The sequence below is a fragment of the Eptatretus burgeri genome, chromosome 13 (assembly GCF_056783735.1).
Source record: "Eptatretus burgeri isolate ZD-2024b chromosome 13, Ebu_testis_v1, whole genome shotgun sequence".
Classification (NCBI taxonomy): Eukaryota; Metazoa; Chordata; class Myxini; order Myxiniformes; family Myxinidae; genus Eptatretus; species Eptatretus burgeri.
In genome coordinates this window covers 80,898,899-80,917,216 of record NC_140973.1, presented here as the reverse complement: position 1 = coordinate 80,917,216, position 18,318 = coordinate 80,898,899, and the positions used below count along the sequence as shown (strand labels likewise).

The 18,318-nt window shown below is 48.2% G+C and overlaps 1 protein-coding gene across 9 annotated transcripts in view; it reads right to left on the bottom strand.

The window, feature by feature from the left end:
- Positions 1–18,318, bottom strand: part of LOC147014905 (cyclic AMP-dependent transcription factor ATF-7-like) — a 176,518-nt gene that overhangs the window by 105,294 nt on the left and 52,906 nt on the right. For all 9 annotated transcript variants that reach the window (XM_085853348.1, XM_085853349.1, XM_085853350.1 and 6 more), the window contains exon 4: positions 14,770–14,885. In XM_085853348.1, the coding sequence (XP_085709474.1) occupies positions 14,770–14,885 (116 nt within the window). The remainder of the gene's footprint in view (positions 1–14,769; positions 14,886–18,318) is intronic.

The window sequence follows — 18,318 nt, the reverse complement described above, 5'->3', positions numbered from 1 at the left end:
GGCCCTTGATTATATTCTACTTTAAGCTCCAAAACATTCCAAATTATTATTCCAGTGTGCAAACAACTATTTTTGAATGACCAATTAAAGAGACAAAGCACACGTGCACAAAAGCGCACACAAGTCTGACTATGCTATAATCGGCACGGCACAACGCCCATGAGGATACAGACAGCACAGATGGTCATGGAGGAGGTTGTTCACCCATTGATAAAGACAACAAAGAGAGAATATTATTGAATTGTGATAAATAATTTGGAATAACACCCAACATTCTGCGTTGAAGTGACGACCCACCCAGGATTGTAACCTGAGAGAAACTGCTTCGGTGGAATTGATACTTCGCCGAGAACACCGTGCATAACACATGGCACCTAAGGTTAAGGAGGATGCATGAGCCCACTTGAACAAAAACATAGCTTGCTGAAGTGGAGGATACCAGAGTGAAGGAATGGTAACAGTTTGTGCCCAAAATTTATAAGGCCTTCTAAAGGGGCAAGTCATTGAAATGTTAAGGTGTGCCATTTCTCTTGATCCCTTCTTGGAGATAGAGATCATCAATTCAATGCTTTTCACGGTTATTAAATGACCGTCGGCTTCCCATTATGTGCAATGATCTTGCTTGCTGGTGCATTTTTTACCAGCTTTGTACTGCAGGCAAACTTGGGAGAACATCTTGAACAACATGATCATCTTTTGCCACTTCCTTGGAAGTAAGCCAGGCTGCACAGGCTCTCCACTCCACAGCTCGGGCCACGATAGTTCACGCGAGTTCATACCTACGATTCAACTACTTCGTGTTGCTGAACAATGGATAATTTTGGCAAATCCCAAGTGAGGTTACAAACAAGCAACTAGGACGGCAGTGGGTAGAGCACGTAGTCTCGCCTCGCATGCTCATTCTGAACAAAAATACCATCGTTAACTGAACGCGCTACTATCATGGCCCACTGCTACGATAGCCCATCTACCCACATCATCCATGCACCCGATTATATCACAGACATTGCCGTTATCCGTAGCTTTATTGATTATTAGGATATTTAACGAACACTTTTGTGCACATTGGGGCTAAACTGTATCAATGACGAATATGAAACTCGACGTCGCATGCCAAATCGGACAGCACACTCCAGCGAAACTAGAGAAACTAAATCTGAAAGAAACTAGAAGTCCGAGAGACCATGAAAGTGAGTTTGACCAGGAACACTTTGGCACCAGTTTAAAGCCTCGATGGTTTTCTGTGTTTTTCACATTTGTGATGACCGTGACCTTGACCCTTGACATATTCATCCCAAAAACAACGAGAAACACGCTTTATAACTGTGAGCAGTCATGGCTGGGGTCTGAGTCTTCCCGCTTTGATAAAACCCTGCTTTGATTGGACACAGTGATATAAAGTTTCGCATCAATCGGTTCAGCTGTTTCAGAGAAAGGGTTTTTTTTTTAAGGTTTTCATTCAATCCAAGATGGCTGCGAAGCCACATGACCGATTGCGTTTCATTAATATCCTTTGTACCCCACGGGTAATCGACGAACACTTAACATTTTGGATCCAATGGTTCAGCGGTTTGAGAGATGTTTTAGCTTAAATCCAACATGGCGGCCAGACCGTATGACCTATGATGTTGAACTGTTCAAACTATAATCCCCATGGCTCGTCTATCATACGTATGAAGTTTCACAATGATCTATTAAGTGGTTCTGGAGAAGGTTTTTTTTGCATTTTTATTTTCAATCCAATATGGACGCTAGAACATGTGACTGATGACGTCATAAATTTAATTTTTCACTCACATCGGGTCATAGATCAAGATTTTTGAATGAGGATTTTGATTCAATTATGCCTAGAATACCACTTCACTGATTATGTCATTATCACCCTAGATACTACATGGGGAATTGACACATGCCAAGTTTCAATTTTATTTCTCAAGCGGTTTCAGAGATAATGATGTCCAAATTTTTTCCTTTAATCCAATCTGGCTGCCATACCATGTGACCTATGACATCAGAGTTATCAATAAAATATTATCTATGGGGAGTTCCTCCCATGTTTAAAGTTTTGCATCAATCAGACAAGCGGTTGCAGAGAAAAAGATTAAAGTGAAAATATATGGACATGGACACCGACAGACAGACCGACACGGCGTATCAATAGTCTCGCAACCTCTTCGGGGAAAGACTAGTAATGGGGATTATCAGCATTTCAATGCCTTGTAAACTGATGAAATGTCGGCAACCATAGAAGAGGCAAATCAGATTCCTCGTGTTGTGGGATTACTTTTGCTCAGGAAGCAGAAACACATCTCATCATGGCTGCACAAAATGCGTGAACGATCGCTTCGTTTGTACTTTGGTGATGCAGTGTGCCACGAAACCCATTTGTCATTCTTGCAAAAAGATGTGGTCAAAAAAAAAACAAGAAGAAAACCTATTAGGCCTAGGTGATTAGATTTTGGAAATAATATGCCGTGAACCCCTGGATTTGACATCCGCGAACCCCGCGTATTCGTCGTTCATAAAATGTGACCTGCTTCTACATTTGTGGCCCTGTGCTTCGCATAATCGCAGTTTTTGCAGGCGCAAAAACCATCTCCCACCAGCCACGTGCATAACAGTTCTAAAACCATCTTCTATGAGCCACGCATTAACCACCTCCAGCTACGCATCAAAGATCTCCCACCAGCCACTCACACAACACAGTTCCAAAACCATCTCCCACCAACCGCACATGAAGCAGCTGTACGTGCGCATACACCATCCCCCACAAACAATGGTCACACTACCCACCAGTCCTCCAACTACCCACAAGCCCTGCACAACTACGTATGTGCAGCATGTCCTGGGTCTCATGCTTTCTTCTCGTCCCACTGCCTTGACCTGCTGGGATTCCTCGTGCTGGTGGACTTTTTGTGCACATTGTCCAATAATGGGTCCAAACGTACGAGCAGTGCAAGAGATTTGTCTGCTCCCAAGAAGCAGAAAAAGGACATAAGCTCGAGCCAGAAAGTGGAGCTGCTTGACCAACTATCAAGAGGTGAGATTGTGGCCTCTGTGGGCATGCACGATGGCGTGAACGAGTAGACTGTGCGGTACATAAAGAAAAACGAGAAGATGATTCAAGAAAGTGCCGCAGCAAGCACAGTATCCAGCACCAAAGTGATTACCCAGGTCAGGGATGTTCACATCGAAGCAATGGAGAAGACGTTAAACGTGTGGGTCGAGGACAATTCCCAGAATAACGTCATGGCATGAAGCGGACCTCTTTTTCGTGAAACAGCAAAGCGCATGTACATTCAAATGCCTGGTGCGGGTTGTGCTGCAAACACGAGTGATGTGGGTACGAGTGGCCCCAGTGGAGAGGTACCTCGCATTAAAGAACCTCTCCTTCAATGTCCTCTTGCTGGTGGAACCAACCTGACCATCAAGTTCCTGGACCATGTGCTGCAGGACTTGAGGGCAATAGCTGACAGGTTGCAAGATGCTGACCCACTGATGGAGCGGTACCTCCGGTTCAAGAGGGGGTTGGATGATGTTTTGCTGCCGCACAGAAACCTGCAGCACTTAGCAAAAGAGCTGTTGATCACCCATTTTTTTTTTTCGCCCTGGCCCCTCCACCTCAACATCATCAACACCCTCACCTGTATCCTCTTCAGAGAAGTTCACTGGATTCAAAATCATCATAATCATAATCATCACATCAAAAGTAACGTCCTATCTTAAATATAAATTGGCAACAGTCCCTTCGTTGTTGCTACCCTCACGAGAGGAGAGGGTATTACATTTGGGTCAGTTTGTTATAACGAAAATTTAAAATTTTCATCACGTTTGGCTGTTTCATTTGCATGTTTGTCTGTGAGTGTGATAACTCGCGAATGTTTTCAGCTATCTTCGTTAAAACTTTTACAGAGGATTCCGAAGGACAAAAGTGAGGCTGTCAATGTTTTTTGACTATTTATATGTGTCAAAGGTCAAGGTGAAAGGACGTAATTTGCATGATTTTCATTATACCCGTAACGCTTTCGCCTGATGCCTTCTTGCTTGTTTGTTTGTCTGCACAGAACGTGAGTTTTTTTTTCTGCAACCGCTTGTCGGATTGACGCGAAATTTTCACCACAAGAGTGACTATTGATGTCGCATGTTTTAATGATCATTGTCATGTCATAGGTCACATGCTGCTTCAACCATATTGGAAAAAGGTAAAACTTTGGACCGCTATATCTCTGAAACCACACCAAGGAAAAAAAATAGAAACTTGGCACATGGCAAATACACCTCATGGGGAATAAGTGTGATATTGATATGAGATCAGAGATGCCTTTGTTATGACGTCATAATTGCACACAAAGAACGCTACATCGGATCAGCATGAAAATTGAGGGCTATCTCAGGATAAATTGATCCACAGAAAAAAAATTGATTACATCATCAGTCACGTGGTTCAGAAGCCTTTTGTTTGTTTTTGAAACCTTCAAAAATCTTCTCTGAAACAGATGAACAGATCGAGGCGAAACTTCACAGAAATGACTGCCTATCCAAGAGGAACAAAACGTTTACACCTATGACATCATCAGTCACATAGTCTGGCAGCCATATTCGATTTACCCTAAAACCCATTAAAAAAATCCAGATCGGCAGGACAGATCGAGGGGAAACTTAACACACATTTTCCCCAAGCCTTAGGAATATCAGGGTGTTCATGAATAATTGAGAGGTCAAATGGTCTGACAGCCATATTGGATTGAACAAAAAACTTTTAAAAAAAATTTCTCATGAACTGCTTCATCGATTGAAGTCAAACCTCACAATTTTGATCTCGTAATGATGGGAAATATGTTTTAAATTTCAACTTGATCGGATGCATGGTCTGGCAGTTAGAATTATTTATTTTTCCGATCTGGTTTCTTTCTTTCTTTCATTCTTTCTTTATTTCTTTATTTATTTTTTGAATAAGGCTCACTTGGCTGTGCCTGGATGGGTTTGAGGGTAGAGGAGTAGCAGCTGAAATGTGAATCCTATCCAGGTTCCTCCTGATGACTTCATCATTGCTTTTTGCTTGTTCGGGTTCCTTCTTATTGCCCCAATGCAGGACTGTACATATCTGGTCTTCCATTTGATTTGATTTGAATTCATTTTAATCCCATTCTAAATTCAATTGAATGATAATGAAAAAACGTCATGGATCAAGGTCAGATGTCCGATCAAAGCGGGATGTCTTGGTACCCGGTCATCAATGCCAGCAATTATTAAGTGGCAGTTCTAGTTGTCTCATATTAATTATGTAACACACCAGCATGCAAACACCACAAAGAATATACCACCCAAAACTACACCACCACATAAAACAATTTTCTTACTCTTTCTTGTCGTCTTTTTATTTGTAAGAATTTTTAATGAAACTGTAATCATGTGCATTTGTGTTAACAAAAGTTTAAATTTTTCCTTTATGAATCATGAAACGCCAGGAACCTATTCCCCTTTTTCCCATTGAAACAATTCCCAAACATTCGCGGATGCGACATTCGCATTTTTCAGGAACATATCCCCATGAATGTCGGTGTTTTACTGCATATATAAATATGAATATAAGAAATATAAATATATATATATATATATATATATATATATATATATATAAATAAATATATATAGTGTTACGGCTGTGGAAATTCGCAAACCACCATTCAGGGCCCGTAGGTGAGATATCTCGAAGTACATGTGTAGTTAGCCCCAAACCCGTTGTATAGAGGGAATTTATGTGATTCATTCGGGCTGCGACGCTTTGAGATAGCCGTTTTTCTGTTCTATCTTTATTTTGAACCAACTACGTCTCAACCACCATCACACAACAACCACCACGCCAGTCATCGTCACCAACTGCAACCACGCTCCAACCCTCAGACAGCAACAACGCCAACAGCCACGACCTTTACCTTCACAACTCAATCTCACATCATCGCATCACCGCCATTCCCAAACGGCACCATAGCCATCAAACCACCACCGAAAACCCTCCACCACCTTCACCTCGCTCCTTCTACGGCCATTCCCGCACCACCTGTGAACACTGAGCGTCGGGCTGTCTTGGGTCCGTCAGCGATACGCACCGAGCCGCGAGCAGAAATAGCGGCCTTTCCGAGGAAAATTCGGATCAGGAACGCTACACGCCCACTTTTGCTCCGTCCAATTAGCAAGCGTGGAGCAACTTGGCCCCGCCTCCAGGCACGTCTGTCGGAAATCGATATATGCAAATTCTCGGATCAGGGGAGATTCACGCCCCCTTTCCTCAGACCAATCGGGGAGCGTGGCTCCGCCCCCGAGGTCATCCTGATCCGGATATTTGCATATTAGCTGCTCCTGTCAGCCTATAAAACGGCGAGCACAAGGCGAATCAGGGCAGAAAGAGTGAGTCGAGTTTTGGTTGGAAAGTCAGTTGAGTCGGGTGGCGAAGTGATTGGTGTGGCAGAAAGAGCGAGTCGAGTCATCGGTGTGGCAGAGAGTCGAGTCGGGTGGCGAAGTCATCGGTGTGTCATCGAGTTGGGTTCTGGAGTCGGCTGAGAAGAGTTGCGGGAAGAGGCAAGGAGCTCGGGTCCGAGGCGAGAAGGACGGCGGTCGGCCACAAGGTCGCGGTGTGGGATCGCTCGTCGCGGGACCCAAGCCAGCCAGCCATTCTCCCTCCCCCAGGGCATCAACAATTACCCCTTTCCCCCGAACTGAGATAGTGCAGCAAGGGGGCCCCGTTCCCACCCCACTCCAAACGTCGTGCTAACGAAACCCGCCAAGGAGCACGGAGTCAGGGCACAGCCACGCGGCCACATCTGCGGCTCGTCCACCAACACGTCACGAGGACACGGGTAGGATCCCCCGGTCTCGCGGGCCTGGCCGCTCCTTCAGGTCACGCGTGCATATTGGCCTACAGGCCCGTCTGCCCCCTTGTCTATGAGGGTGGCTTCTTTCCTTTGCTTTTGAGTAAATGTGTGTTGGCGCCGTCTGTAATGTAGAACTGTATAAGTGTTGCCGTGTGTGCGCGTAGTCGGTAGTAACTCTGCGTCGTCATTGCTTTTGTTTTGATTGCTATATGTGCATTTTGACTGTTTGGCTGTATATGTGTGCTTTCCGTCTGTCGCGTAATAAATGTGCTTTGTGTGAACCGTTTTCCCGTTTCGCTTCGTCTTTTCTTTATTGACCCTCCATCCTGCTTCACGTAAAGGGTTCGTAGTGGGCTTAATACGCCCGGTAATTAATATGAACCGTCGAGGCCGACGATAACACCGCTCAGTTATCACTGTAGCACGAAACGGACCGCTTAAGCGGTTCGTGTCCAGAGTCGACCTGCGGCGAGGTACGATCGCCCGGTTTACCATCCGCGTGGGTACTTAGGTAGGTCGAGTTTGGCGAACAACCCTATCCTGCGCGGGTGGGCAATTGGCACGGTCGTGGTGGGGTTAAACCCCCACCCGTGACTAGCTCCCCGCGTTGTTCCGAGAGGGTCATGACTGAATTGTCCGTCCGGTGGGCGACGCGGTCGCGATTCGAGTGACGCGGCCGTTCGCACGCCGGCGGGCGCGAATTCGCAACACTGGTGTCAGGTCGTGGGACACGAACCCATCCCCCTCCTCGCGACATTGGTGTCCGGGAGTGGGAAACAAATTCTCCCGTCTCCAACTAAATTCACGGGGAACGGAGCAGGGGTGTTCGAGGCGACCCCCCCCCCCCCCGTTCCCTCCAAATTACGAGCAATTTAAATTAACCCCTTATGAGAAATAAGATGGAGTCTCAAGGCGAGCGGGTGCCGGGGGTATTAGAAATGTGTATGTGTTTGAATGTAGAATCCATGGTCCAGGACGAAAGCCCCGAGCAGGAAATGCTGAATGAGCAGGAACAATTTTCCCCCCAATCGAACCCAGAGCCCGAGATGGGCGCGGCAGCGGCCGCGGTGTATGACACCTCCCCTCCCCTCTTCCGAAACCCTCCCCCAATCCCTGCCGAAACGGCTCACTCAAGCGCACCTGACATGGCCCAGCTATTCGCCATGCTGGCGGGAATAAATAATAAAATGGATGACATGGAAGCGAATACGCAAACACTGCGGGGTGAGATGCAGCGAATAGACCATGGCCTGCAGGCAGGCATAATGGCAATGGCGAGGAGCGAAACACGAGCAGTGGAGCTCAAAATGGCGACGCCACGTGCTGGAACGAACGAGCTGAGGGGGAGTGCAACGGCTGTCAGGCCCGCGCTGAAGGCGGGAACAAAAAAAAAATAATTCAGGGGACGTGTTGGGCAAGAAGCGTGGAGGTGACGGAAACTGTGACGGTGACGCAAGGGGAAAAACTAATCGGGGTGACGGAGACCGAAACGTGTGAGACGAGACACGAGGTGACGAGGAAAGAATAAAATGTATAGAGACACGGGAGATAGAGGGTGAATTGGACGGGATTGAAGACAAGCGCACACACACAGAGGTAGTGGAGGACCATGAGGGAGAGCTGGCGGACTGTTTTGTGACCCGGTGCGAGCGGCTGGATGGCCTCCTACAGGAACGAGGGGAGGGAGTCTGCCACCTTGAGGCGACTCACGACCAGGTGAGTTCGGTCGTGTCGAGCGAGTTCGAGGGGATGAGTGCTGCGAACGGGTGCATGCCGAGCTTGGGGGGTATAGAGACCCCCGAACCCCTTGTGGTAGCGCGAGTCCCCAGCGTGAATGTCCCGGTGTGTGTGGTTACGAGTGTTGTCCCGGTGTGTGTGGTGCAAGGTGTGAGTGCGCCCCCGAGTAGGAGTGCGACCCCGTGTGTGAGTGGTGTGGTGGCAAGTGTGCCGAAGGGCGTGCCTCCCAGCACGCCGTGCGTGGAACAAACCACGGGAGTGAGTGAAAGGCCGCGAGTGAGTGGGGCCACGTGTGCAAGGGGATCGATGGCGCGAGTGAGTGGGCGGCCGAGTGTGAGGGAGACAGCATGTGTAAGGGAGATGTCGGTCGGCATGCGTGAGCATGCAGCCGCGTCTCCCGGTGTGAATGTGAGTTTAATGGAATGCAGTCTGAGCGTCATAACATGCATGTGTGCGTGGGTGGAATGGCGACGACAACGGCGACAGAGGGACGAGGGCAGAGTAGCGGTCGTAGCTGTTTTGAAACCGCGCCAGGTTCACCCAGAGGCGAGCGCGAGGTCCGTGCTGTGCAACGCACGAGGCCGCCACGTGCTCGCTTGCGGGAGTGAAGCCCGGTCCGGAAACGAGCGCGGTGAATGTTGCCGATCCGGCGACGGACAAAGTTTAGGCAGGATTTCGGATTTGGACCGGATGGGTTCTCCACGCGGGCGTGTGTGTTAAGCTCCAACAGGCAGAGCACATGTGTTCGCGTGGGGACCCCTCGAGATGCGGGGCTTGTGGTTTTTTTATGCGCCGGGTGACGTCATGGCTGCGTGTATGGTTGGAATCCGGCAGGAGGGTGAATCCCTGCCGGATGGTACCGTCCAAGAGGGACGAGGGACGAGAACAGCTGCCATGACGTCACGCCACATGTGTGCAGCTGTGAATTGCCGCGCTAGTGCGCAGGTTGCGAGTTGCCGTGCTGGTGCTGTGCAATTTAAAAAAAAAAAAAAGCAAGCCTCGCTTTCGGGTGAACAGGATTCCCGGGCATGGGGTGGAAGACCCCCCTGCCCGGGCACAGGATGACACGAGTTAGGGGAAAGGGTTAGCATAGCGAGACCGGCTTCATGGGGCAGGGGTAAGTCCTCATGGAGCCCGTGGAATGGATTAGGTCGAGGGTTTAAGTTGAGATTTAGGTTGGAAAAATTATTTTGAGGACAGAGACAGACTTTGGATGTGTAGTGGGGACGTAGCTTAGCTACGTCGTGTAAAATGGAACGTGCTATAGTGTAAGGGACGACGTGGGAGCACGAAGTAGTTAGGGGATGTAGTGAGCAGGATGGCAGGGTTCAGCGATGTGTGAGTTGAAGAGTTGTGAAGTGTGAAGTGGAAACATGTGCTTGGTGGGTGAGTGAGGCCAGCGGGTCTGTGTGAATGGAGTGAATGGGGAATGCATGGTGCGATGAGTGATTGGGGAGAGGAGTGATTCCCACCCAAGGGACCCCGGAGTCAGTGTAAAGTGAGTTAGCTGGGTTAGTTAAATTGACAAAATGGAGGTCGTTTTGCTGTTGGTGTGAATGTAGGCTCGATACCCATTTGGATGGGTGCAGGAGCCCTGTTGACGGGCTGGGAGCGTGGCTACGAACGGTGAGTATCGCTGAGTGGGTACTCTGGGCACTGGGCTAGTCGGCTGCGGTAGGCCAAGGGCCCATGGGGGGCCGGGATAGCGTAGTGGGCACGGGTGCCTGGGCGCCATTAGCCACGTGGGCAGTGTTGTGGACACGGGTGACCCTCGGAAAGGGGCCCGGGAGGCCAGCCTGCCACGTGAGCGTTTCAGGGGAGTTGCCATGGAGGGCACTCCCGGGTGTTTAGGGAGCTGGTAGGCTCGGAGGCAGTGTAGTGCCCGGGGGTGCCATTGTCGGAGGATCGGCAGAGGGTCGTGCCTTACAAGGGGAGCCACGCTTCCCAGCCATGAGACCGTGTGAGGGCACGGGAAGAAAATTGGGGGGTGAGGCCCGAAATTGCGAGTACACCAACACAGGTGATGGGAATCTGGGTTGTGAGAACCAATAGCTTAAGAGAGAGGCGCTTGTTGAAAGCCCCGGGGTAGTTTAAAGGTAAATGGATAGGGTAGATTAAGAAGTGTACCCCTCCGTACCATCCATCCCTTCGCTCTCGTTGTGGGCCGCTGGACCCACTTTGGGTTAAAGATCGCTGAAGTCTGGGGAGGCCATCTTGAGGCTTGAGTTGGGCCTCGACGCAGGACGCTAGCTCTCCCTCATTCCCCTCCGGCAAGGGAACGTAGGGGTTGGGAGTAGGCTAGGGGACGATAGGTTAGCCGAAAAAGGACAGTAAAGGGGGTTAGGGGACGATTTATAGTGGGGAAGTAAACATAATAAAATAAAATAAAATAAATAAGTTGGGGCTAAATTGGGGTTTGACAAATTAAGGGAGTGGGTATGTACAGTGACAGGCAAAGGCGATAGGTGGGAGGGAGACAGGTAGGTAGGTCCGAGCCCGCCTTCCGAGTGGCCAGCACCACCGCACTCCCTCCACCAACCTCCACTGAACGGCAAAGGCTGGCCAACTTCATCGGCTGGCCGTGTTTTGCTGCAAGGCAGAGGCCGGCCAACTTCATCGGCAGCTGCGGTGCTGCAAGGCCTGTGCCGGCCGGATCATCTGCAGCTGTTTTTTTTCAAGGCCCGTGCCGGCTGTGTTCATCTGCCGGCTGTGTTTGCCTGCAGCGGCCTTCTTCTGCGGGCTGTGTTTGCCTGCTGCCTTTGCCATGCCATGCCCACTGCCCCTGTTCACCAGCCCCGTTCAATTTTTGCTTTGACCCCCTGTTCATTGCCATGTGTGCCAGGATCGTAAAAGCAACAGTTTGCAAGCTGCAAGAACTGCCCTGTTGGCAGCTACAACACGGGCCTGCAGTGGCGGCCCGTGCACCGTGTTTGCGTCCATCCATTCACCCATCCATTTGTAGTGTTCATTGCGTGTGCCACTTGAGCTGGCACGGAGACTGCATTTGTGCAGCCCATGCACCGTTGTGGTTCACTGCGTTCAGTTCAAACCATTCATCTATCCATTCGTTGTGTTCATTGCGTGTGCCACTTGAGCTGGCACGGAGACTACGTTTGTGCAGCCCATGCACCGTTGTGGTTCACTGCGTTCAGTTCAAAAGGGAAGGCCTTGGACTGCGTGTGAGCAGCCAGCCACGTTCCCTGTCACCTGCATTGTTTTGAGCCAGAGACTGCATGCGAGCAGCCTGGCTCCCTGCTAACTGCTTTTCTTTTTGCAGAGTTCAGTGATCCTGGGCCATGGTTTAGTGTAAAATTTGTAAGTTAAGGTTAAGATGTACTGTACATATGAGTGCGCCCCCGGCATGTTTGTCTTAGCGCCGGCAATTTTATTTAAGTCGTCCGTGTGAGTGAGTTTGTTTAGGTAGTTACTCAGCCCTTAGGTTATTTATTTTGGGGACACGAATACCATGAATGTCGCACTCAGGGATCCGTAGGTAAAATGTACTAGGGGAAAACTACACATGATGGCACACGAAAATTTGACGACTCGGGACGAGTCTGTAAAAAAGGGGAGGGGGTAGTGTTGTGGTTGACCAAATTCGCAAACCACCATTCAGGTCCCTTAGGTGAGATATCTCTGTAAGTATATGTGTCGTTAGGCCCAAACCCGTTGTCTAGAGGGAATAAATGTCATTCATGAGGGCTGCGACTCTTCAGGATAGCCGTTTTTCTTTTACTATCTTTATTTTGAACCAACCGCAATTATTACCACCACCAACCACGTCTCAACAGCCATCACAACAACAACCACAACGCCGCTTCACCACAACCGCCACGACCTTTACCGTCACAACTCGCCACCATCGCATCACCGTCATCTCGCGCCACTCGTGGGCACCGATGCTGGACTCGTGTAGAGCGCGCACCGAGCAGCGTGTTCAAAAGCATCGCGGACTTTCCGCAGAAAAACGGATCAAAAACGACTCACGCCCACTTTTGTTCCGTCCAATCGGTGAGCGAAGGGCGATTTGGCCCCGCCTCCAGGGCGTTGGAGGGCGGTCGCTATATGCAAATACATGGATCAAAAAGCATTCACGCCCACTTTTCCTCGGGCCAATGGGGAGCGAGGTGAAAGGTCGGAGGCAGAGGGTCAAAGAGGAAAGAGCGAAGCCACGGGGCTTATAAAAACGACTGCGTTCGTCAGAAAAGTTCAGTTCGCAGGAGGAAGAGTTCGGAGTTGGAAGTGGAGAAGAGAGCAGTTCGCAGTTCGCAGTTAGCAGTTCAGTGCAGTTGGGAGTTCGCGGAGTCGGAGTGAAGAGGACGGAGCTGTGGAGAGGCGGCGGCGGCGAAGGCGGACGAGGGGGTGCTCGCGTCGGATTCGGGGAACTGCGGAGAGAAAGGCCGGTGGCGCGACCGAGGTCGTGGTGGAGACGCTCGTCGCGGGACCCAAGAGTTTGTGAAATCCTCCTTTCCCCGAGCATCAGCAACCCCCTCCTGTTTCCCCCCGCGCTGAGATAGTGCGACAAAAGGGGGCCCCCTTCCCACCCCCTACCAGACACTGTCCGCGAGGCCCGTGGAGTTGAGGCACCACCGCCGCTCCGCGTCTCATCATCAGACGGGTAGGCCCGACACGGTCTCGGCCCCAGGCCCGCCTACCCCCTCATCCTGGAGGGTGGTTCTCTTTTCTTTTGCTTTGGGAATATGTGTTGTCGGCGCCGTCTGTGAAGTAAAATTGTATAAGTGTTGCCGTGTGCTCGCGTAATCGGTATTAGATCTGCATTGTCGCATTTGCTTTTTGTCTTCTTCTTTTCCATGTGCTTTTGGTGGAATTGTATATGTGTGCTTTCCGTTCATCGCGAAATAAATGTGCTTATTATTGAACTGTTTTCCCGCTTCGCTTCGTCATTTCTTTCATTGAATCCCCATCTTGCTTCACGTAAAGGGTTGGTCGTGGGCTAAGACGCCCGATAATTAATCGAACCGTCGAGGCCGACGGATAACACCGCTCGGTTATCCCGATAGTACGGGACGGGTCGCTTAAGTGGCCCGTGTCCGAAGTCGACCTGCGGTGAGGTGCGATCGCCCGGTCTACCCTCCGTGTGGGTACTTCGGTAGGTCGAATTTGGCGAGCAACCCTATCCCACGCGGGGGCCGATTGGCTCGATCGCGGTGAGACCGAAAGGTCCACCCGTGACTGGTTCCCGGCGTTAGTCCGAGAGGGTCACGACTGGATTGTCTGTCCGGTGGGCGACGTGCCGCGATTCGAGTTACGTGGCCGTTCGCACGCCGGCAGGCGCGAATCCGCGACAATATATATATACACACCAACACAAGGAAAATATCTCATCTGAAGTGTTTATGTTTATTTAAAATAAAATTTAAAAAACCGATGGTAAATGTTAAAATTAAAAATTAAAAGATCTGTGCTCAGACGTCAGTTGTTGCTGTATTTCCAGTGATTGAGACTTGCCGATGGGACATTGAATATTCTGTGGAGCTGTTTGATTGGGCGAAGATGTGGTTGCTATGCGAGACCAAACTCGTTTTGTGTGCGATACCATTTGGCAGCCATGTCGGGAAAACTGAATGTTTCTTTGAAAATGTTTCAGAAATGAATGTCTAGCAAACATTTGTTCATCAAGTACGACAATTACAGACTTACAAAACTTCGTTGACTGAGAGAATGAGTAATTAATTAATCATTTATTAACATTCAGTCCACTGACAGGATTCATAAATTGATTGGATCAGGTACAACGAAATTTTATAATGTGCGAGACCTGGTCATTAAAAAGGTATGAAAGGTATATTTGTCGATTTCAACGAAGATAATAGAACTGCCCAGTTTTACACAATTAATTTACTCACAATTTACACAAAGAAATTAATTTACTCACAATTCTCTCATTTTTCTTTTTGAAAGAAAGAGTTACACAAATCAAAACAGGTTACCTGAAAAATATTTGTGAAACCCATTTTTACATTTTGCAACATCATCAATTTGTGAAGTCCTACTAACGTAAAAACAAACAGCATTTGCCAATAAATTCAGGTCAAATCAAATAAATTAATTAATTAATTAAATAAAATCAGCAAGCAAAATATGGTTGCGGAATAAATAAAAGAAATTAAAAAATCTAACAACACTAATTTCAACATACTTTTCCTTCATCATCCTTCAGCTTCTTCATATCCTGCTCCAGGGGGCTGTCCAGCTCATTGAAGAGTCCCACTTCTTCGCAGCTCTTCAGGAAGCGCGTTGGTGTGGGTGTTTGGTCTGCAATAAAATTCAGAATGCCACAATACATGCTTGTTTTTCAATTGGCGAAGGTACTCTGTCACAATTGCTTTACAAATGGTGTATTGTGTTCCGTGCATTATTAAACTTGGTATAACTAAGATTTTTACCCCCATGCAAGAGAAGAGAAAAGCGGGGATAAGCAATTGGCTCATGCCCGTCCGTTCGTCCGTCGGTCCGTGTTATCAGTTTATGATCGTCAGTTTGTGATCGAGGAACAACGTATGTAAATGCGAAGTTATATTTTGAGCATGAATAAGATGACAAGTCAGTTGTTTTCATGTACCTTGGCTTAAGATTCATCCCGACTGCAGAGGAATGAAATTTTTTGTTTCTCTGTGGTTTTTTTTTTTAACTCTGTCTGTATATGCCTGGCGTTCAAACCAAATTGAACATTATTCCAAACAGAAAACTTCCTGTTTTTAAGGGCATCAATAATGGACTCATGCAACAGGCACAAATAACTAATGTAATGTTAAATAGGGTGATGCGATCGAGGCAGGATAAAATGGCGGTAGAAACCGGAATTTATTTATCGATATGCCTTTAAACCTCTTAAAACCTATATTTAAATTGAATTATATATTTGAACACTGAAGAACACAAATCGCCTTCATCATACTTCCAAGAACCTCCGGTTTTGCAGAGGTGCGTTCACTTATCAAGTTTCCTGCAGAGCGCTCGCCAAGTTGCTTTATTTTTTTTTTTTTGGATACCCTGTCGAGGCTCGGATGAGAGTTAACACAACAGAACGTACAACAAAGGGAACAGGAGATAAGAGGGGTGGGAGAGAGAAGGACAAAACAGTGGGGAACAGAGACATGAGGAGATCTGTGGAAGGGAGAGAGATGGGGCGGGGTACACGGGGTAAACAAGATGGACACTACTGGGACTTTCAGGAAGGAAAGCAGGGAATATGAAGGAGGTGGGTTTGGCGTGGATTAACGGGGGTAGAAAAGATCGTGGTTTTGGATGGGGGAAGATAAGAGATGGTGGTGAACAGCTGTTTTGAAGACCTGGAGGGAAGAGTGGGATTGAAGAGAGTGTGGGAGTATGTTGCAAAGGCGGGAAAAAAGAGGAATGAAAGAGTGAAGGTGAGCAGTGATTCTTAATTGATTTTGGTAGTTTTGTCAGAAGGGGGTTGCTGGTGGACTTTGAGTGCCCTGTGGAAATATGAGAAGGGGGGGGGTAACATATCACAGACATGCCTGGTGTTGGCTTGATGGTTAGTGTGGTGGGCTTGGGAACCTCGGATCCTGAGTTAAAATCCCACTCGGCTGTTGATGTAATACCAGGTGGGGTTGACTCTGCCTGTCATCCTTCCAAGGTCGGCAAAATGAGTGCCAGCATGCTGATATGCTGTGTCAGTGGCGACCCGTCCAGGATTGTGCTCAATAGCCAGAGACTGCTTAGGCAGCACCAATGCTCTGCACAAAGTATGGTCCCAATGGATGGATGGATGGATGGATGAACATCTCAGACAAAGCAGGGCGGGTGAGACCGGAGAGGAGATGGTCGAAGACAGAAAGACCACTGACCTGCCTGCGGTGAGTGAGACCCAAAGACTCAGCCACATCGCAGGGATACCAATGATCCTAAATGCCTTGGTTTCCACAGCGTGAAGTCGAGAAAGTTGAGAGGCGGGAGAACCAGCCGAGAGGGGAGAGCAGTATGCCAAGGAAGGACTTTGCACGACGGAGGATGCCCAGTCGGCTACTGGCTTTGGAGGCCAGCTTGGAAATGTGGCTTAAGCACTCAAGCAAGCACTCCATTCAAAACCGTTAATACGGAATGGCTGGTTTGGCAAGCGCTAGCTAGCTGCTTGGTAACTAAACACATATCAGTACTTCGACAGAATTTATTTATTTATTCAACTTCTACAATCTGTATTTTATCAAAATTTAATCATATACTTGAAGACTGTAGTGCTCAAATCATCCATCATAACACTTCTACGAATCTCCAGTTTTTCAGTGCAGTACTTCAATTTAAATAAAGGTTCAATGGGGGTGGTGTATGAGGATGGTGTACGGGACCTTTCTGGACTACTTCAACAGCACTAAATTTCAGATTTTTTAAAACGATCGTTAAATGCATTATTTTGTTGAAATTGGAGTACAATTGCAGTAAACACTACGTGGGGTGTCGTGTTCTATGAACTCTCTCGTGTGTGGAGTTAATTGATTACGGTATTATTAAATACGACTTTGTAACACGTGTTGAAACGAGACAATGATTGTAAATGTAGAGTAGGACAAAAAGGTGGCAAGTGCTCACGTTAAAGTTAGACTTTACATCTTGTCGAAAGATCGAGAGCATTGGGGGCTGCTTCGGGATACGGAGGCATCTCACGGGAACAAGAAGTTGATGGAAACAGCTGGACATACTGAAGAACCATCTCATATTTATGAGTGATTTTGAGGGAGAGGGGCTTTCGAGAATGTTCATGAGCGTAGCGTACAAGTGGCAAAGCAGAGAGAGCGAGAGAGCGAGAGAGCGAGAGAGCGAGAGAGCGAGAGAGCGAGAGAGCGAGAGAGCGAGAGAGCGAGAGAGCGAGAGAGCGAGAGAGCGAGAGAGCGAGAGAGCGAGAGAGCGAGAGAGAGAGAGAGAGAGAGAGAGAGAGAGAGAGAGAGAGAGAGAGAGAGAGAGAGAGACAGAGAGAGAGAGAGAGAGAGAGAGAGAGAGACAGAGAGAGAGAGAGAGAGAGAGAGAGAGAGAGAGAGAGAGAGAGAGAGAGAGAGAGAGAGAGAGAGAGAGATTGAGAGAGAGATTGGAGAGAGAGAGAGAGAGAGAGAGAGAGAGGACAGAGCAGAATGAAGCACTAGTCACCATTTGTTTTGTACATTGTCAAGTCGTGTCGGTGCGTTGCTTTGTGATACCCTTTCAGACTTCTGGTTGGACATCGAACAATCAAAACACCTTGTTTTTTGTGACGTGTTTCTCGAGGGAGACTTTGCAATGGAAGTACAGTTTTCACCCAATGCTCGAATACCCTGACTTGCTTGACTGCAGCAACAACAATCCCAGGTACAAACTCGTCCTTCCTTTGCAGTGCAAAGCAATAAAACAGTGGCTTAAACTGTAAATCGTAGATTATTAAGAACCGTTGAATCCGACTAAGTTATCATCGTTACAAATTTGGCAAAAAGCTAATTTGGAGGGGGTCTTTTAATTTTCTACCTTCGCACGAAACAAAACGAGAGCATCAACAAGGAACCTATATGAAAACAGCTGGTGCAGCACAAGTAACTTCACGTCGAGAAGAGTGAGAAATTGACGTTACCATATATGCGCACGCCTACTGTATGTTCTGAGACCAAGATTTGAGGAGGCAGAAAAATAACACGAGGCAACTGACGTGTCTGGTGCTGAGAAAGAAGCAGGCCTCGTCCTTCAGACATCGGTGGTTGTA